At 42.6% G+C, this 21734-nt stretch overlaps 1 protein-coding gene across 2 annotated transcripts in view; it reads right to left on the bottom strand.

The window, feature by feature from the left end:
* LOC142403051 (small conductance calcium-activated potassium channel protein 2-like) overlaps positions 1-21734 on the bottom strand; it is a 98799-nt gene that overhangs the window by 40888 nt on the left and 36177 nt on the right. For both annotated transcript variants that reach the window (XM_075489186.1, XM_075489187.1), the window contains exon 4: positions 6102-6243. In XM_075489186.1, the coding sequence (XP_075345301.1) occupies positions 6102-6243 (142 nt within the window). The remainder of the gene's footprint in view (positions 1-6101; positions 6244-21734) is intronic.

Genomic DNA, 21734 nt, shown 5'->3' with positions numbered 1-21734 from the left:
GCTGAAGTTCTTTTAAACCAAATGCAGACTTCCACATGGACTTTAAAAATTGCCATAAGAGAAGTTTTATAATTGTATCCGAGTAATTTTTAATTCAGTATTTAGAATTAAAAAGCTAGTATTCTGAAGGCTAGATTGTACACACTGACTGCATTGTGACTGCTCCAATAAGAATTATTCACCTACATGGGTGGGGTCCAGATCCGATAGTTAAAAGATGCTACTTAAAAATTTTCAAAAAGAAACATCTAATCTCCTCGCCCACCTCTATGATGCAACTTTAAGAATATCCTCATCATTTTTTTCCTTCTTTGATGGGCTTAATAATCTCTTTGGAATTCATTTCAATGCGAAGCATTTAAGCTGCAATTTCAGCAACAGCGAGGCCAGCATGAAAATCCTACAGGATATCTATTTCATCGAAAGCAATCTTCATTCAAGCTATAGCCAACTACTCTGTGCATCCTGTGATAAAACAGTTAATTGTAACTCATCCATTTTATCTTACTTCTACTTATTTGTTCCAAATGTAATGACTTTTAATATAGACAAATAAACTCCCTATTCTCATACTAGGCCAGGAGCTATTCAATATCCTCCATATTCTTCATATATTTTTAATACTTCATTCATTCATTCCAATTCTTCCCATCCCACAGTCAATAATTATGCATCTTCCCATAGCTTCTAATGATTGCCTCTCTTTTTACTTCTACCAATTTCTACTTCCCTTCTTTACATTTTTGTTATCTTCATTATATACTCCTCATAAAGCAAGGAAAAATTGGCAAAACACTCCAAGGCCCTGACTCTATAAAATAGTTAAGCAGGTGAAAATACTATCCATGTATAAGCAGTGCCACTGAAGCTAATAACAGCACAAATAAAGTGCTCCACCTGTAGCTGAGCTCAGCCTGCTGACCAAGAACTGAGAGATCTGGCAGGTATGCATTGATAACCACTGCATATTCAGTGGGTAGCCAAAACTCAGACAAGCTGCATGTCCTGGTGAAAATGGTGTGGGTCTCCCCATCTATTCTATATCTTGTTCTGATACAGAAGATGGCACTCATATTTCTATTCATCAATCACTCTCTGCAGGCCTAATTAATGTATAGAGAAGACAGGGAGCACATTTACTATCCAATTTATCATCTACCTGGTCCATAGTCTGCTAGTCTGCATAGACTGCATAGTCTGAATAGACTGCTTCCTAGTGAAGTCTCATCAGAAAAACACTGATAGGTGATTTAGAGAGCTACCCAGTTCAGTTTCTCTTGCCAGTATATAAACAGCCTCTGCATTTACCAATGCCACCAACTCTGTACTGCATTGTTTCAATATTTTTATTAAAGATTAACATATTTAAGTGCTTTGCAAGATCAAAAATAAATTGTTCAATATGACAGAATGCATTCTTTAAATATTTACCTTATTTTTTCCAGAATACAAATGGTTCACAGTTTTCTTTTTTGCTTATTTTAATTTTTCTAATACATTAATTAGACTTCTTTACTGGCTTACTCTTAATGATTCTCAACTGCTTATTTTCTTTTAGTATCATCAGAATAATATGTAAAGATTTTCCTGTTTTCCAGGAGAATTTAAAACATGTCACTTGAACCAGTGTCTCAAGATAGCAATAGCTTCAGTTTTAATAGCCAGCACAACTTGGTGCCATCAACAGACTGCATAAAGTCTACTTCCCTGGCAGAAGCACAATGCAGGGTTTAGCCTGTCCAATAGCAGTCCAATTTCTATCCCACAGAAACCAATTCCTGAGGCAAAAGTGGGAGGAGAGCCAGGGCACACCTGGGCTCTCTCCCTTCTATGGGGTCAAGACACAAAAGGAGCCCTCCTTGGGCCACCAGTTCTGCAAAGCCAATATTAACTCTTCAGTGGTCTGTATAACCACTCTTGTAACCAGTCATTTACAGATGTTTCCCTGAACTTAAACATGTATTCATAAGTATTTCTATTTATTTTCCCTTCTATACTTTTTAACAGGGGCCTTATCCAAAAGCAAAAATTCAGTGGTATTGGGTACTGATCACAGTAATCTACTTGCTACTTTAGATGCTAGGGAATTAAATTTTTCCTCTTGAAATCACATAGATGGTTTGATTTTACTTGCTATAGTTATTCAACAGTTATTCTTTGTCTTTTAATTAGACTATCAGTCATTCCTCTTGAAATAGAAATAGGTAAGTCTGTTCTTTTAGGATCTTATCTTTTCCACAATAAACATGAATTAGTTACTGTACAAGTTTCAGAAGAGTAGCTGCTTTTAAAGGATTATATTTAAGAGCTATGAACTTTTTGGTCTTGGAGTTTAGGCTGGAGGATATGTTCATTAATATGTTCAGTTTCACACTTCATATCTTTCAGATCCTTTACCAAAAAAAAAGCAGTAATTTCAACATCCAAATTTCTCACATTGCTTCATAATTTTCTTCTCAAAGATGACAGCTTGCCAAAGCCATATTGCTGATGTCCTTTCAAATTTAATTAGGGGTCAGATTTTCATTACTGTTTTAACTACCATCACACACTAACTACCTGACCCCTTTTTTGTTAAGAATGCTTTCTGTCTCTGGAGGTATTTATCCCAAACTCATATTTATCCCAAACGATCCTGACTATGTAAGTACTACTGAGTGTTTGGAGCCTTACTGCTTCAAACGTAGCTGCAGAATTTTTAATCATAAAAAACAATGAATCAAAGACATGAAGGTGAATATCATCTGTACCTCTTACAAACCTAATTTTCAAAGGGATCTTGTTTCAGTTGTGAAAAAGAAATGCTATATGTGTAATCAGTATATATTAACCAGTACTGTAACTTTTCACTAAAGCAACGGAAACAGCTGCTGTAAATAATTTTACACCTGATTCCAAATGGTGCTGTCATAAGCAAAATGACAAATACAGGTTACAGTTTCACCTTCTGTGTGGTTCATTCATGAGCGCATAGAAAAAACTTGCAATAATCTAGAGACTGTTTCTGTTATTTTATTTTTACCTTGTTTTCATCATAATAAAATCGTACAGCCTACCCACAACCATTAAAATTTTAAGACCAGTCCAGATGCTGCTGTCATTTGCATCAATATAAACCCAATAGCAGTGTGAAACCCATGGATGATTAGTATCAATACTAACATTTTCATTGCACTTCTGCAGGGCTTGGAAACTCTAAGATTTCTGTTACAGTAATTTTTTTTCATACTGAAAATGCCAAGAATGCTGAACAATTTGTTTTGAGTAAATATTCAAGGCAAGTTAACCTAGAATTTAGCTGTTGTTAAGAGGTCTGTTGTCAAGGATGTAGTCAGAGATGATAATAAGGAGGGATAATGATCTAACATCTGCATCTTGAAGCATTTGCTTCTTATTTCTGAACACTGTCTGGGAAGAAGGAAAGCATTATAACAGGGTTCTGTACTTGTTCTGCACATCCCTGTGGCAATATATGCTGCATGTTCTCTTTTTTTCCTAATGAACTTATGACCACGTTTTATTCTGTCTGGCATCAAAATTCAGCTCAGAATGAAGAACAAAGGCAAATACCCCAGAAGACAGCAGATATGAGTTTAGTCAACAGCCTTTAGAAAAGCCTTCTGAGTCATTCCTGTGCTTTCCACCTGTATTTTCACCAGATTGCAAACTCTGTATTTGAAAAGATATGCATTTGACGCTACCAAAATTTACTGAAAGTCTTTCTCAATAAAGGTCAATGACCTGAAACCTGTCAGTTGTCAAAAAATAAAAAAGAAGCATTTGGAAAAAAAGTCTTCAACACTACAAAAATGCATTGATCTATTTTACTCTCTGAACATAAAATACATACTTTTATAAACAACAGATTTACTAAAACACCTGCTCAAAAAGGGAAACTTCTTGCCACCATTTGTTTTCAGCCATAATCCAAATATACCTGTTTTAATAGAAGGTAGATATTGAAGCTGCATTACTTTTATGATCAATGGATTTTATACTTTTATGATCAATGGATTTTACCATCATATATATTATATATGATGCCCATCCTGAACTTCTCACTCACAGGGAAATTTACATGGGAGCTTGATACAAATAAAAGTTGCAGGATCAGGAGCTTTTTTACTTCTAATTTGCTGTAAATATGCAGAAATTTCCATTATAATTTATTGCCCTACTCCCTACCTAACTTGGACCAAATGCTACAATACAAAAAAAAATTGAAATTAGATACGAAGTACAGCTAATAAATATGTACTGAATATGTACTGTTGTGGTAGTCACTTTCTAGCCCAAACAGAATCCAATACATAGCATTAGTATCAAGGCTTACTGAAACCTTAGGCCGCAAGCTGTGAACTTTCACCCAGATTCACTGACCATACACTGAACTTTTACTTGGCTACATGAAGGAAGGCCCCTGAAACCAGTGCAAACCAGAAAGATAAGGAAGCTTCAACCTTAGCAGAAGTTACAACCTTAGAGATAAGAGAAGAATTGGCCTGCCTAGAGACAATGAAAGGGCCCAATGAAGAACGGGAAGACCCCAGACCCTAATATTACTATTGGTCCGAACTGTCTCCTGAGGGGAGGGAAATTTAGACTGTAAGGGTATAATTGCCCAGGGATTTCTTTGTTCTGGGTCCCTCTCCAGAGGCACCTAGCTCGAGCTGTTTTCACGGCTGTACCAATCAATAAATTCGTCTGGCATACATTTTATCGGAGACTCTGCTTCGGGAAACCTAGGGTCGAGCCAGAGGGGAGAGAAAGCGCCCGAGAGTGAGTGAGCGTGTGTGTGAGCGAGGAGTCAAAAAGGGGCACCCATCAGCTCAATGGAGCTGCCCGCTGCGAAGGGACTCTGGTCCTAGCAGTTAAAGTCTCGGGTGGTGTGTGTGCGACTCCCTGAAGGGTGTGTGAATGCTCGGGCAGTGGCTTCTCCTTTAACATGTATGGTCTAACAGTTAAATCAATGGTAACAAATCTTATAATGAAAACTGCACTACATAAATCCACTTAAAGCAATGGAAAACTATGGACCATATATTATTAGACATAAGAAACAATGTAGAAAACTATGCACAAGCAAAATGCTTTAGGAGACTAGCCACCATTGCAATTCTACACATGCAAGTAACTTCATTAAGAAGCAAATAGCAGAGCTGTAGGTTTGTTATTAGAAGTGGTCCAATTGCACATGTCCAAAGACAGTCAAGAAGATGTGATATCCTAACATTTAATGAAAGACTCTATTGAGATTTTGACGGTGAGAATGGCATCAGGGTGGAATTGTTTCTCTGTATTTTATTACGCAGCTCTTCATTCTACCTACAGAGGACTAAAGCCTTCCATTCCATTATCATGGAATGAAAGACTATGGAATGGTGCAAGTAAGCTGTTGTGGTTTAGCCCCAGTCGGCAATTAAGTACCACACAGCCGCTCGCTCACCCTCCCCGCCCCGGTGGGATAGGGAAGAGAATCGGAAGAGCAAAAGTAAGAAAACTCGTGGGTTGAGATAAGAACAGTTTAATAATTGGAACAACAACAACAACAAATAATAATAATAATAATAAATTGTAATGAGAAGGAAAACAACAAGAGAGAGAGAAACAAAACCCAAGAAAAAAAAACAAAACAGTGATACAACCGCTCACCACCCGCCAAATGATGCCCAGCCAGTCTCCGAGCAGCAACCGCTACCCCCTGGGCAACTCCCCCCACTTTATATACTGAGCATGACATCATATGGTATGGAATAGCCCTTTGGCCAGTTTGGATCAACTATCCTGGCTGTGCCCCCTCCCAGCTTCTTGTGCACCTGGCAGAGCAGGGGAAGCTGAAAAGTCCTTGACTAGTGTAAACATTACTTAGCAACAACTAAAACATCAGTGTGTTATCAACATTATTCTCATACTAAAATCCAAAACACAGCACTATACCAGCTACTAGGAAGAAAATTAACTCTATTCCAGACGAAACCAGGACATAAGCCTATACACTTTAAAAGTTATCAAATAAATATTTGTTATGACTACCATGAGTTTGGGGATTAATTCCAACAAACTTAATCTCATATCCAGTGAATAAATTCTGAAACACTCACCATTATTCCAGTGAGTAAACAGACTCCTTTCCCACAGTATGTATTAGGTACCATGTCACCATATCCAATGGATAGAAATGTTATTGAAATCAACCACATTGCTCCAAGGAAGTTGCTCGTAACATCCTGTTGATCATGGTACCTGAAAAGAAAAAGAAAACAATTTCTTTATGATGAAAAGTTCTGTTAAATTTTTGTGCTGTCAGAAAGAAATCTCACTAACTGGTGTGTGGTGGATCGACCTTGGCTAACAGCCAAATGTCCACCCAGCTGCTCACACCTCCCTGCTCAGCAAGATGGGGGGGACAAAATAGGTTTGTGTAATGAGAAACAAAAATAAAAACTAAAAAAACACCTCCCCCCAACCCCCCGTTTCCCAGGCTCAACTTCACTCCTTCACTCCCAACTCTTCTACCTGTCCCCCCAAGCATCGCAGAGGGGATGGGGGTTACGGTCAGTATATATGTACTAGGCCTGGCTAGGATAGAGTTAATTTTCTTCAAAGCAGCTCATATGGTGCTGTGTTTTGGATTTTTTACCAAAACAGTACTGATAACACACTAACGTTCTAGCTATTGCTGAACAGTGTTTGTACAGCATCAGGGCCTTTTCTGTTTCTCACTCTGTCCTCCCAGTGAATAGATTGGGGGAGGAGGGGTTGCACAATAGGCTGGGAGGGGATACAACTGGGCAGATGACCTGAACTAACCAAAGAGATATTCCATATCATATAATGTCATGCTCAGCAATAAAAGGGAAAAGAAGGGGCTTTAGGGGGTTAGCCATCTTTTGCTCAGGAACTGGCTGGGCATTGGTCTACCCATGGGAGGTGGTGAGTGATTGCTTTTGTATCACTTGTTTTGTTTTCTTCCCTCTTCTTCCACTTATCATTCACTTATTAATTGTTTGTTTGTTTTATCTTGACCCGCAAGTTTTCTTGTTTTTATTCTTCCTTTCCTCTTCCCCCATCTCACTGAGGCGGGGGGAAGTGAGCAAGCAACTGTGTGGTGCTTATCTGTCTACCGGGGTTAACCCACAACAACATAACAGTCCCTCTCTGCCACTTCTTCCTTCTCACACTTTTCCCCCGCTCCAGTGCGTGACCTTTCCATGGGCTGCAGGGGAATACCTGATCTGTCATGGTCTCTTCCACAGGCTGAAGGGGAATCTCTGCTCTGGTGCCTGGAGCACCTTCTCTCTCTCCTTCTTTGACCTTGGTGTTCGCACTGCTGTTTCTCACTCTTTTTCTCTTCTCCTCTGCCTGTGCAGTGTTTTCTGCCCTTTCTTAAATATGTTTTCACACAGGCACCACCAACTTCACTGATTGGCTAAGCTTTGGCCTGCGGTGGGTCCATTGCCAAGCCAGCTGGAACCAGCTGTGTCCAGCACAGATGCCACCCCTACAGTCCCCCCCATTCCCAAAACCTTGCCAAATACACTGGTGATAAAGCTATTCTTGTAATCTACACTTATTTCTTTTTAAAAGCACTTATAAGTGATTATATAAAACTCAAATACAATGACATCAACAGTAAAGAAACAGAAGATACAACAATAGCACAAGTAGTACAGATATTCATGCCATTTTATATTTTAGTATTCTGCTATTACTATTAAAATAGCAGAAACCTCTTGTTTTTTAAGAGAATCTTTTCATAGGGGGTACAAGTCTTGTTGATCCTCTGCAGTTGTATAAGACATCAGTCTACTATAGTTGATCCAGTCTGAAGCATATACGGAAGTCAGAAAAGGATGTGTGGACAAGCAAAGAGAAGATCTCTATCTCCTTGGCCTAAATTTAAGTCTGTAATCAGTAATCTAATAATGAACTGTCATGTGAATGCTGAATTAAACAACCTAGGATCTTCCCTCTCCTTCAGCATGTTTAAGATAAACAGAACTGTATGCCACTGTATTCCTCATCATCACAAGATCTTCACCTTAAAAATAAGAAAACCTCCCTTTTGTGTTAAAATCAACTGCTAAATGTAATTTCCTGATGTGCTATTTGTTGTCTTAGTTTTACCATTCTAATGGAATGAATAATCTAGTCTTCACATTGCATATATATCAACTCAACTGGGAAGCCATAAGGACATGTTTTAGGTATGAAACCTGCTGTTACCACTCTGTGAGGAAAAAAGGCCTAACATTAATGTAGATGGAATTTTGCTTCCCAGACACAGAGTAGCTCTGCAACAGAGACTACCTGGCTGCTACTGCAGCCTCAAGGTTGAAATAACCCCCGCAGCTGCTGTGAAGCCTCAGATTAGTTATCTGTGCTGTTGGATCCTCAAGGGTATTATTTTAACCAGTCCCCAAATCACTGTCTCACAGTGGGTCACAGAGTGCCACTAGGTAATTAGCTCATAAATCCACAGGCAACCTGCTTTCTACCACTGAAATAATTACTTCCGTTTTCTTCCTTTCCGGACCTCACTCTGAATGATGGAGCAGAAATGCAGAGTGAGCACAAAGACACTCTCAGGAAATTCCCTGTTCTCTCACTTGCAATATATTCCCTATAAATATCTGCAAAATACCTTCATTCTGTTCTTCAAAGTCTCACCTATGCCCTAATGGTTACAAAAAACTAAAAACTCTTGGACTGCCAAAGACTGCAGCGATCATTCCAGACTAAATTGTTCCATTTTCTATTTGCCTGTACTCTTCTCTCTGTTGGTGTCAATGTTGTCTTTCTCACATACTTTATACAAGCTTTTGTAGGTTTTTCTGTTATTGCAGCATCTAGAACAATGCAGTAGCAGTCCACAGCTGGAGCTCCTAAGGATGACAGTGACACAAATAATGATAATCACAACAGCTTATACTAGGTCTGGCTGGGATGGAGTTAATTTTCTTCATAGTAGCTCATATGGTGCTGTGTTTTTGATTTGTGAACAAAACAGTGTTAACGCACGGATGCTTTAGCTATTGCCGAATAGTGCTTGCACAGCATCAAGGCCTTCTCCATTTCCCATTCTGCTAGAGGTGGGTAAGAGGCTGGGAAGGAACACAGCTGGGACAGCTCACCCAAATTAACCAAAGGGATATTCCATACCATATAAAGTCATGTTCAGCAATAAAACTGGGTGGGGAGTCTTTCCAAAGTAGCCATTGCTCAGGGACTAGCTGGGCATCGGTCTGCTGGTGAAAGGTGGCAAGTGACTTGGGTCTTTGTTTTTTTTTTTCCCTTTCACTTATTAAACTGTTTTTATCTTGACTATGCTGTTGCAGGTCATGATGTTGACTTGTTTGCTCTCAGTGCTGGTTTATTTGGTCCCTCACCTGCTCCTTGGAGTGCTCCCTCTCTTGCTGTACATCAAACTCCAGGGCTTGTAAATGGCTGCTTTTGGCTTTTGCTGTTTGCTGTGCTGTTTATCACTTTGTTGTGTTTCGCCTGGGAGAGCTATGATAAAAGCACTGGCCTGGAGCCTAATCTGGTATTTGGGCCCTACATTGCTGCCGTTCCAGTACTCTGGGTGTAGTCTATCAGGAGCTGGTGGAAGGCCAGGGCTTACGTAAAGCTGATAATGGGGATTCAGGCTGGAAAGCGGAACGTCTAAACAAGAATTACTGTCCTTGGGATTAAAGCACATCCTGGAGAAATATGTAAGCTAATTAAGATGTTTTGGGAACCATCTGAAACAACTAGTAGAAGCGTGGTGAGAAGCGCCCTCACGCGAACTATCCTCATTATAATACTAAAAGTCACACCCCTTGAGCTGGAGACCCTGGCCCAAGCAGAGACCCCTCACCTTTGAGTGTGTGCAGAATATTAAAGTAGCACTGTAGCTTTAAGTTGAAATAAGAGAAATGTAGACCAATAGAAAACTGCTTTGTGTAATTACTTATGCATATGCATAACTGGACTGTATAAATACTGTACCTGTATGACCAAACTTTGTGCTAGCTTTGTGGAGCTACCACCTAGCACCCATCTCTGCGCAGACATGACATAAAATACCTCTGCCCTGTGTGTATATTGGTGTCTCGCACACCAGGTAAACGACCTCACACTTCTGGGATAACATGGGAACCATCTCATGGAGACAATCAGCAATTACACCTTTCTCCTCCTCCAGGAGACACGTGGTAGGGAAAATGAAGAATGGAACCTCCCCTTTCTTCTCCACAGAAGATGTTTCCTGCCTTGTTGCAATGGACCTTCAGCTTCTTGAACAGTCCTGCATAACCAGAATGCTCATATTGGTGTTTGCCATAAATCTGATTTCAGCTTTTCCTAAAGTTAACCACCTGCTTGAAAATGCCACACAGGGTTGTGCTCTGAGGCAGTTGAGTCATGGGTGGCAAGGTTCGTGGGAGAATTTGGGCAGATGCTTAGTGATTTTTACCTCCAATGGTCTGGGACTTCACACCCAAACAGGCATGGAATCCTGTTGAAGTGGCACACCACTGGAATGAAGGATGCCTTGCCTATACCAAAGAGACACAACTTCTAGCACTGTGTTGGGGCCTTGCCTACATGTACCGAGCCTGCGTCCAGCAACCTCAAAGGGACAAGAGGGTCTCTGAACCTGAGGACATACAAACGGACACTGTGGCTAAGCCAGAGACCCAACCCTTGACTATAACAGTCACTCCTGTAGTCAACAAAAAACAATGGAAGCAGAGGTCAACTTGGTTAGTAAGGGAGGAAGAAGCTCCTCCTGAGAAGGAGCAGGAGGAAGAATCAGAAGAGGCAGCCTGTTCTGCAGCAGAGCAGCCGCAATAACAGGAGAGGGAAGAGACATAAATCATAAACAAGTTGGAAAATACCTGATCCCTATCCCTGAGTGAGCTGTAAGATATGCGGAAAGATTACGGTCACCAGCCAGGCAAGCAAATTATCACCTCATTTCTCCAGTGCTGGGATATTGGAGTCAACAGTCAGGAATTAGAGGGTAGGGAAGTACAGCAGCTGGGATCCCTCGCTTGGGACCAGGGAACTGACAAAGGGATTGGAAGAGGAACAACAATCTGCAGCCTCTGGAAGCAACTCCTGTCGAGCATGAAGGCAAGGTATCCCCTCAAGGAAGATCTTGTAAACTACCAAGGCAAGTGGACCACTGTTGAGGAAGGTGTCCAGTATCATAGGGACTTAGCGGTGGTGGAGGTGATCTACAGCAACCTGGACAACAACCACGCCTCCAAAGATCCAGATGATGTCCAGTGCATGCGGTCCATGTGTTAGAAGTTTGTACCGGAACATATTGACATTGTATGCCAGCACCCTGGCGATAATGGAGTGGACAGACATTGAGGCATCAACGGTGGATAAACTGGCCTGTCAGCTCCAGCAATTCAAAGAGAATCTCTCTTCCTCCCCGACCCTATGGGCCTACATCTCGGCTGTGGAGAAACTGTCTCAACAGTTCCAGCAATTCAAAGAGAATATGTCTTCCTCCTTGTCCTTACAGTCCAGCGTCTCAGCTATCAAGTATAGCACATGGAGTCAGCCTTTCTCTGCTGAAGGGAAAGGGAACCATGTACCCATGCCGTGTGCCACCCTGTGGTTCTAGCTGCACAACCACGAGGAGGACATGAGGAAGTGGGATGGTGCACCTACCTCAAACCTAGAAGCCCACTGTGAGGAAAAACAGCAGACAAAAAGGGTCCATGCAGGAAGATGACTGCTCCATTTGCTGTAGAGCAATTCCCCAGACACACTGGAAGGGCTGATCCTACTTCTGATTCTGATAAAGGGACTTCTGGTTTGCAGTTCCAGGAGACGGGTAATGAATGCTCTGACCAGGAATAGAGGAGCCCTGCCTCCAGCCAGGTGGAGGAAAGGGATGACTGGATTTACTGAACTGTATGGATTCAGTGGCCTGGCACATCAGACCCACAGGAGTAGAAGGCTCTAGTGGACACCGGTGCACAGTGTACCCTAATGCCATCAAGCTATACAGGGGCAGAACCCATCTGTATTTGTGGAGTGACAGGGGGATCCCAACAGCTAACTGTATTGAAGACTGAAGTGAGCCTAACTGGGAATGAGTGGCAGAAGCACCCCATTGTGACTTGCCCAGATGCCCAGTGTATTCTTGGTATAGACTACCTCAGGAGAGGGTATTTCAAGGATCCAAAAGGGTACCGGTGGGCCTTTATTGTAGCCACTGTGAACACAGAGAAGATTAAACAGCTGTCTGTCTTGTCCGGACTCTCGGAGGGTCCTTCTGTTGGGGGATTGTCTGCCTGTTGAAGAAGAGCAGGTGCCGACTGCCACCATGACAGTGTACCGACAGCAATATCGTACCAGCTGAGACTCCCTGATTCCCATCCATGAGCTGATTCGTCGACTGGAAGAGCCAAGGAGTGATCAGCAAGACTCACTCACCTTTTAACAGTCCTATATGGCCAGTGAGAAAGTCTGACAGAGGGTGGAAGGGAACAGTGGTCTATTGTGGCCTGAATGAGGTCATGCCACCACTGAGTGTTGCCAAACATGCTAGAACTCCAAAATCAACTGGAGTTGAAGGCTGCCAAGTGGTATGCTACAACTAATATGCCAGTGCATTTTTCTCAATTCCTTTGGCAGCAGAGTGCAGGCCACAGTTTGCTTTCATGTGGAGGGGTGTCCAATACACCTGGAATCAACTGCCCCAAGCTTTTTTTAGGTGTTGTGGGTTTTTGGAGAACACATGTTCTAAGTTACAGTCAGTTTGTGAGCCCTCTCTATCGAATAACCTAAAAGAAGAACTGTTTTGACTGCGGCCCTGAGCAGTGACAAGCTTTTGAACAGATTAACCAGGAGATAGTTCATGCGGTAGCCCTTGGGCCAGTCCAGACAGGACCAGATGTGAAAAATGTGCTCTACGCCACAGCCAGGGAGCATGGCTTCACCTGGAGCCTCTGGGAGAAAGCACCCAGAGAGACTTGAGGTTGACCTCTATGGTTTTGGAGCTGGGGGTATAGAGGATTTGAGGCCTGCTACATGCCAGCTAAAAAAAGATATATTAGCAGCATATGAAGGGGTTCAAATTGCTTCAGAAGTAGTCAGTACAGAAACACAGCTCCTCTTGACACCACGATTGCCTGTGCTGAACTGGATGTTTAAAGGAAGGAGGAAGCCTACATGACGAGTAGCAGAAAACGTCAAATGAAAAGGCAAATTGAGTCAGTTTGCAGAAGTGAAAGCCATCGAACTAGCCCTAGAGATTGCTGAAGGAGAAAAGTGGTCAGTACTCTATCTCTATAGTGACTCATGGATGGTGGCAAATGCCCTGTGGGGGGTGGCTACAGCAATGAAAACAGACCAACTAGCAGCACAGAGATAAACCCATCTGGGCTGCTGCATTGCAGCAAGACATCACTGCATGGGTAGAAAACACTGCTGTAAGGTAAAGATACATCATGTAGATGCTAACATGCCCAAGAGCTATGCCACTGAAGAACATCAAAACAATGAGCAGGTAGTCCAGGCTGCAAGAATTGAAGTGGCTCAGGTAGACCTGGACTGGGAACATAAGGGTGAGCTACTCATAGCTCAGTGGGCCCATAAAACATTGGGACATCTAGGGAGAAATGCAACATACAGGTGGGCTCGTGATTGAGTGGTGGACCTGACCATGGAGGCCATCATGCAGGTCACCCATGAATGTTAAACATGTGCCACAATCAAGTGAGCCACATGAGCAAAGTCTCCCTGAAACAGAGGATGGTGGCCAGGATATCAATATGGGGAGGCCTAGCAGATCAATTATATTGGACCACTGGCACAAACACGTCAAGGCAAGTGCCACATGCTCACCATGGTGGAAGTGACTACCGGCTGGCTAGAAATACCCTGTGAACCATGCCACCAATTGAAACACCAGCCTGGGCCTGGAAAGGCAAGTTCTGTGACAACACAGTACCCCAGAAAGAATTTAATCAGACAATGGGACTCATTTCTGAAATAACCTCACAGACTCCTGGGCCAAGAAACAGGGCACTGACTGGGCGTATCACATCCCCTATCACCCACAAGCCTCTGGAAAGAATGAAGAATATAATGGACTGTTAAAGACTATGCTGAGAGCATTGGGCACTGGGGGCATGGAAACACTGGGGTGTAAATTTAGCAGATGCCATTTGGCTGGTTAACACCAGAGGATCTGCTAACTGCCCTGGTCCTGCCCAAACCAAGCCCCTACATACTGTGGGAGGAGATAAGGTCCCTGTAGTGCGGGAAAGACTGTGGGTTGCTCCTCCCTTGGGAAAAGGCAAGCCCATTCATGGGATTGCTTTTGCTCAAGGACCTGGGTGTACTTGGTGGGTAATGCGGAAGGATGGGGAGACCCAGTGTGTACCTCAAGGAGATTTAACCTCGGGGGAAAATAATCCTTTATTTGAGTCGTATGTTATAGGAAGTACTACATCAGGAACCACCTGAACCGACAAAGAATGAGCCTCACAAGGAACCAGGTGAGTGTGGCGGTGACCCAACCCAAGCCGTTCTTGGTGCTCAACAATCCAACACACTGCTTCTCCTCTTCTGAACACCCATCTTGACAGATGTGGCCCAAGTTATTGACTGTTGTACTGGGTCTGGCTGGGATGGAGTTCACTTTCCCCATAGCAGCCCTCATAGTGCTGTGCTTTGGATTGGTAGCTAGAAAGGTGTTGATAACACACCAATGTTTTGGCTACTGCTGAGCAGTGCTCACACAGCATCATGGCTGTCTCTCCAAACCACCCCCAACCCCCCAAAGGCCAGTAGGCTGGGGGTGGGCAAGAGGTTGGGAGGGGACATAGCCAGGACAGCTGACCCAAATTGACCAAAGGGATATTCCATACCATATGACGTCGTGCTCAGCAATAAAAGCTAACAGAAAGGAGGAGGAGCAGGGGGCATTCGTTATTAAGGCATTTGTCTTCCAAAACAACTGGTGTGCATACTGGGGCCCTACTTACCAGTAAGTGGCTGGACATCACCTGCTGATGGGAAGTAGAGAATAAATCTTTTTGTTTGCCTTTGCTTCCAAGCACAACCTTTGCTTTCCTTCATTAAACTGCCTTTATCTAGACTCATGAGTTTTTCATCTTATTTTCTCCCCCCTGTCCTGCTGAGGAGGGGGAGTGATAGAGCGGCTTGGTGGGCACCTGGCAGCCAGCCAAGGTCAACCCACCACAACTGTTCTTATGGACATTTGGTAGGGGGTCCATAGAATGGGAGATTAATATCTGTGTATATGTCAAGGGGCAGCAGATGGTGGTTAATGAGGATGTATAAACCTGACTGTTGGATATAAAGATGGTTTAAGTATGTAGTATAAGCTGTAAGAGTTGGTAAGAGGGAATTTTGGAAATAAGAAATACAATGGGAAAGGAAAATAAATGCATGGGATAGAAGGATCAAATATTGCAATGCAGTGTGGGTTAGGTAAGTGGAAAGGTTTGAGTAAGTATAGGAATGAAACAATATATGAATGGTATGGTCAGAGAATACTTAGATGTGTAGGTAATGTGGGACCTGAGCATGTTGCAAATGGTATGGAATAAAGGGTAGAGATTGTACTGGGTCTGACTGATACGGAGTTAACTTTCTTTCTAGCAGTCTGTGTCGTGCTGTGTTTTGGATTTGTGACCAAAACAGTGTTGATAACACACTAGTGTTTTTGCTATTGCTGAACAGTGCTTGCACAGAATCAAGGTCTTTGTTTCTCACTCTGCACCTGCAGCAAGTAGGCTAGGGGTGGGAAAGAGGTTTGGAGGGGAGACAGCAAGGACAGCTTACCCAAAGTGACCAAAGGGATATTCCGTGCCATATAACATAATGCTCAGCAATAAAACCTGAAGGGTAGTCCTAAAGTAGCCATTGCTTGGAGACTGGCTGGGCATTGTTTTACTGGTGAGAGATGGTGAGGGACTGCCTTTGCACCACTAGATTTTTTTCTTTTTTTTTTTCGCTTCACTTATAAAAATGTCTTTATCCTAACCCACAAGTTTTTCTCACTTTCCCCCTTCTCATTCTCACCCCCATCCTGCGGTGGGGGATAGCGAGCAAGCAGCTTCTGGGTGCTTAGTTGCTGGCTGGAGTCAACCCACCACACAGCTACAGGAGTAGTAACAAAACCACCACCAAATCTGATTGATTTAACTCATCAACACAGAGCTCTGCACAACACAAAGAGATCTGGCATTACTTTTTTCCCCCAATCTACATTAAATGTTATGGATTTCAGTCTTCACTTAACGAACCTTGCAAATTACAGGCATGAAATATATGGATACACAGAGAGAAATGTATTCATGCCATTCAGGAGGGCAGAAGAAAGCCTATGTATCATACAAGTCCCTTCAAAATATCACATAAGTGACATGACCCATACGCTTTGGATGAGCTCACAAAAAATGACCTAAAGCCACAATGAATATTCTAAAGCTTGTAACTGACTTAAATACAAATAAATGCTTACACAAATATGTAAAAGACATTTCTTTAATACCCATGTTTGGGTTTTGAACATGACCATCCTGACTTCAGATGGAAAACTGTTTTCTTACAAAGATGAAAATAGGAAGCAATGCTTTTGGTTTTTTCTACATTTTGTGCAAATTGTTACATCCTGACAAAATTTCAGCCCTACATAGTGATAATTATAGAAATGTACAGAGAAAAGAATAAATAATTACAAAAAAAGAATACATAAAAACAATGTACGTCTAGATTCAATAAATTTTAGTAGTCAGTTGGAAATACCAGGACTGAGGGCTTGCCTTACATGACTGTACTGGGTCTGACTGAGATGGATTTAACTTCCTTCATAGCAGCCAGTACGGTGCTGTGCTTTGGATTTGTGGCTAAAACAGTGTTGATAATACACCAAAGTTTGGGCTATTGCTGAACAGTGCTTGCACAGCGTCAAGACTTTCTCTCCCCATCTCCATCCTCAAAGCAAGCAGGCTGCGGGTGGGCAAGATGTTGGGAGGGTACATAGCCAAGACAGCTGGCCCAAACTGACCAAAGGGATATTCCATACAACATGTGGGGGTTAAACGTGGCTCACTGCCAGACACCCACCAAGTTGCTCTCTCACTCCCCCTCCTCAGCAGGACAGGGGGTGAAAATAAGATGAAAAAAACCTTGTGGGCCAAGATAAGGACAGAGAGATCGCTCACCAATTACCAGCACAGGCAAAAAAGACTCGACTTGGGGAAGATTAATTTAATTTATTGCCAATTAAAAAAAGAGAAGAATAGTGAGAAAGAAAGACAAAACTAAAAACATCTTCCCCCCCCCCCCCCCTTCTTCCCAGGCTCAACTTCACTCCTTCATTCCTGACTCTTCTACCTCCTCCCAAATGAGCGGAGCAGGGGGGATGGGGAATAGGGGTTGAGGTCAGTTCATAACACTTCATCTCTGCTGCTCCTTCCTCCTTGTGCTCTTCCCCTGCTCCAGCATGGGGTCCCTCCTGCAGGATACAGTACTTCACGAACTGCTCCAGCGTGGGTCCTCTCCACGGGGTGCAGTCCTTCAAGAACAGACTGCTCCAGCATGGGTCCTACCAGAAAACCTGCTTCTGCATGGGCTCCTCTCCACAGGCCACAGGTCCTGCCAGGAGACTGTTCCAGTGTAGGCTCTCCACTGGCTACAGCTTCCTTCAGGGCATATCCACCTGCTGCTCCACCTGGAGCACCTCCTCCCCTCTTCCTTCACTGACCTTGGTGCCTGCAGGGCTGTTTCTCTCACATTTTTTTCTCACTCCTCTTTCTCACAGCTGCTGTGCAGTGTTTTTTACCCTTTCTTAAATATGTTATCACAGAGGTACCACCAGCTTTGCTGACTGGCTCAGCTTTGGCCAGCAGTGGGTCCATTGTGGGCCTGGCTGGAACTGGCTCTGACCGACACAGGCGCAGCCCCTGAGCTCTTCTCACAGAGTCCACCCCTGCAGCCCCCCATCAAAACCTTGCCACATAAACCCAATACTCCATATGACATCATGCTCAGCAATAAAAGCTCAGGGAAATGAGGAGGAAGTGAGGACATTCATGGTTATGGCATTTGTCTTCCCAAGGAACCATTATGCATGCTGAGACCCTGCTTTCCAGGAATTGGCTGGACCTGCCTGCCGATGGGAAGTAATGAATGAATTCATCTTTTTGCTTTATTTGAGTGTGCAGCCTTTGCTTTCCTTATTTAACTGTCATTACCTTGATCCACAACTCTTCTTGCCTTCCTTCTATTTTCTCCCCATCCTGTGGGAGAGGGGAACGGGCATTTGGCTGTTGGCTGGGGTCAACCACCACAATAACACCAACTCTGAGAGAGTTAAGCTCCTAACTGTGAGGTATTCTGAAGGTATTGTCTTTCACTTGGGATTCCCAGTCCTAATGTCTCTATGAACTAAACAGACTAGGCCAGTACTTTTACCCAATAGCCAAGGAAAAATCCATGTTCCAGTTCCTCAGAAAAGTGTACTAGCCAGCAGATTATAGAATGCTTCTCTTACTAAAATCTAGTCCCAGAATAACCAATATCCTCTTGGTTAAGCATTTGCCTAGGATTAAGATTTGGCTTACTTCTCAGAGACAATTTCATAAAAGCAATTTTTAGTAAACAATGGAAGAAAATTAAAATGTTGTTGCAAATTATATCATTGTGAAATATATTTTCTGTAGCCTGAAATATTTGTCCTACAGCAAAGGAACATGTCACAGTGCATTTAGTTCATTAAAAAAACAAGACAAAAACAAGACAAGTAAAACAAATTTGTACTTCATCTCTTCTGCCTCAAATCACAAAGAAGGAAACACACCTAGAACACAGTTCTGTTACAGTATATAGGTTGTATAATACTGCATGTTCAATTACCCAATTAATCTTATAATTAGCAATCCTAGAGGAAAGGAGAAGAAAGCATTATTTAAGGATAAACTATTTTGGTAACAATAAAATTGTTATACAGGAGTAAAACTGACTTCAAGATTTCAAACAGTTCAGTATTTTTTTTCTTTGATCCAAGCTATTGAAAATACCTTTTTCATTAAAACTATGTATGATTTGGAAAACAGAATTCATACACGTTGCATTTGATATGACTGATCCAATGAAAAAGAAAGAAACAAGTTAAATATGGATAAAAGGAAGCACCATTATTAACATATAGTATTTCCTGACACTATCCTAGATTTTAGGAGGATTCAAAACTGAATTGAGTTATATGCATAACAAGAACAGCCAAGGTTGCAGTAGCAAGATAAAAATGTATAAAAGATATTACTCTTAAGGTTTCATAGCACAAGGCAAATACTAAATTTCAGAGATTAGGATGAATTTTTGCCTATAGGCAGCTATGACAGATCTGTTAATCTGTTTGTGACTCACATCTGATTTAAAGCAGAAATAATGATAAAAATGAATTATATAAACCTCTGTCTTTAAAAGCAGAAGGAGTTAGTTGCAAAGTTATACCTCATGGTAGGGCAGCAACATGCCAAGCATTGTCTTTAAAATCCAGCATTGCAGACAAAGCCTGAAAGGCATGACTCCTTCAAAGTGGTAAAAGAGGAAGCTGGAATAAGCAAGCAGGAACAACCGGTGTAGGCCCATGACTGGATACGACTCTATGTCTAGACTTAGAAGCCAAAATGCACTTCTGAGTTTCTGAATCTGAGCCTGAGCCCTGGTCACATCCCACCCCCACAACAGAGCAAGAGCCAGGCCTATGCCACTGACACACGCACATGCACGTGCGCACACACACACCCCGCTAATGGAAACCCTCCCAGGCAGCCAGGTAGAAGCCTCAAGGTCCTCACTCTGCACACAGATTCTGGCACAGCCAGCACAACGTAAATGGCTTTTGGGACCAGGTTACCGAGAACTTGATTCAAGAGGAGAAATATCTGTTTTCATAACTTGGCAGGCACAAAAGATAAAAATGAATTATATAACCTGTCCTTAAAGGGAATGTGTATACAAAAAATGGTAGAGGAAGGTGTTTTTCCTAGTGAGATGGACAAAAGAGTAAGAAGGAAGAAGCCAGTTTTTCAAGTCCAAAAGGTTTTCTGTTCTGTGTATTAAGACCTGAGAGTTTCAGAACAATGATGTTCTTCATGGAGCTTATTTACCCTATATTGCTTTTTCCTTAAAGTAATTTCTGGGAATTTTATATGAACTGTCTCAAAGAGGAAAAAAAATAACAAAAACAGAACCCTCAAACCCAGAAAAAAAATCTCAAAATATTCTTCGCAGCTGTTGTTCAAATCACCAAATGAACATTCTCTTACCCTGTAAATCAGCAGAAAACAAAAAGGATCAGGTTAATTGTTGCTAAACGTGACTCATTTAAATAAAAAACACGCAAGAGAAATAGAAAACAAGGTAAAGCCAGTAAGAATATCTCTTTCTCTCTCTCAGAGACTATAGCTGGGACTAACAATAACAGCATCATTAAGGTTACATAACTGATTTTTCCCATTTCAGAAAACATATTAATTATCCTTTGTGCAAAACTTTGACAAATGTTAATTATTTGGACTAATTTTATTTTTTCTATTCAAACAATGCTTTTTTCCTGGTAAATCTAGCTTCCATAAGGAAGCTATGGACCAGGCTCAGGGATGCAGCTTTTTCCAGCTCTGTTGAAATTCATTTATATTTGGTGTTATTCTTTGTGTCCAATAAAAACAGAAACAGTTGTAATATGTTCCATAGAGTTGCCCTAGATTTTAAAAACCCAAATGCCTAGCTTTTCCCAACTTTAAGATGTCCAGACTGTACAGAGTAACTAAACATGCTTGTGCTGGGTTGACCTTGGCTGGCCACCAGGTGCCTACCAAGCCGCTCTATCACTGCCCTGCCTCAACAGGACACGGGGGACAAAATACGACGAAAAGCTCGTGGATCGAGATAAGGACAGGGAGATTACTTACCAATTATCATCACAGACAAAACAGACTCGACTTGGGGAAGAGTAATTTAATTTATTGCCAATTAAAAATACAGTAGAATAGTGAGAAACAAAGACAAAACTAAAAACACCTCCCCCCCCACCCCTCACTTCTTCCCAGGCTCAACTTTACTCCTAACTAACTCCTCTACCTTCCTAATCCACCGAGCAGCGCAGGGGGGATGGGGAATAGGGGTTGCGGTCAGTCCATAACACTTCATCTCTGTCACTCCTTCCTCCTCACGCTCTTCCCGTGCTCCAGCATGGGGTCCCTCCCACAGGAGACAGTCCTTCACTACCTTCTCCAACATGGGTCCCTCCCACAGGATACAGTCCTTCAGGAAAACACTGCTCCAGTGTGGGTCCACCACGGGGCCACAGGTCCTGCCAGAAAACCTGCCCCTGCGTGGGCTCCTTTCCATGGGCCACCGTTCCTGGCAGAAGCCCACTCTGGCGTAGGCTCTCCACGAGGTAACAGCTTCCTTCAGGGCACATCCACCTGCTCTGGCGTGGGGTTCTCCACGGGCTGCAGGGTGGATATCTGCTCCACCATTAACCTCCATGGGCTGCAGGGGGACAACCTGCATCACCATGGTCTTCTCCACGGGCTGCAGGGGAATCTCTGCTCCAGCGCCTGGAGCACCTCCTCCCCTCTTTCTTCCCCGACCTTGGTGCCTGAAGGGCTGTTTCTCTCACATTTTTTTCTCACTCCTCTCTCCCAGCTGCTGTTGTGCAGCTTTTTTTTACCCTTTCT

This window comes from Mycteria americana, assembly GCF_035582795.1.
Source record: "Mycteria americana isolate JAX WOST 10 ecotype Jacksonville Zoo and Gardens chromosome W unlocalized genomic scaffold, USCA_MyAme_1.0 Scaffold_32, whole genome shotgun sequence".
In the NCBI taxonomy this organism is placed as follows: domain Eukaryota; kingdom Metazoa; phylum Chordata; class Aves; order Ciconiiformes; family Ciconiidae; genus Mycteria; species Mycteria americana.
This window is presented reverse-complemented; position numbering and strand designations above follow the sequence as displayed.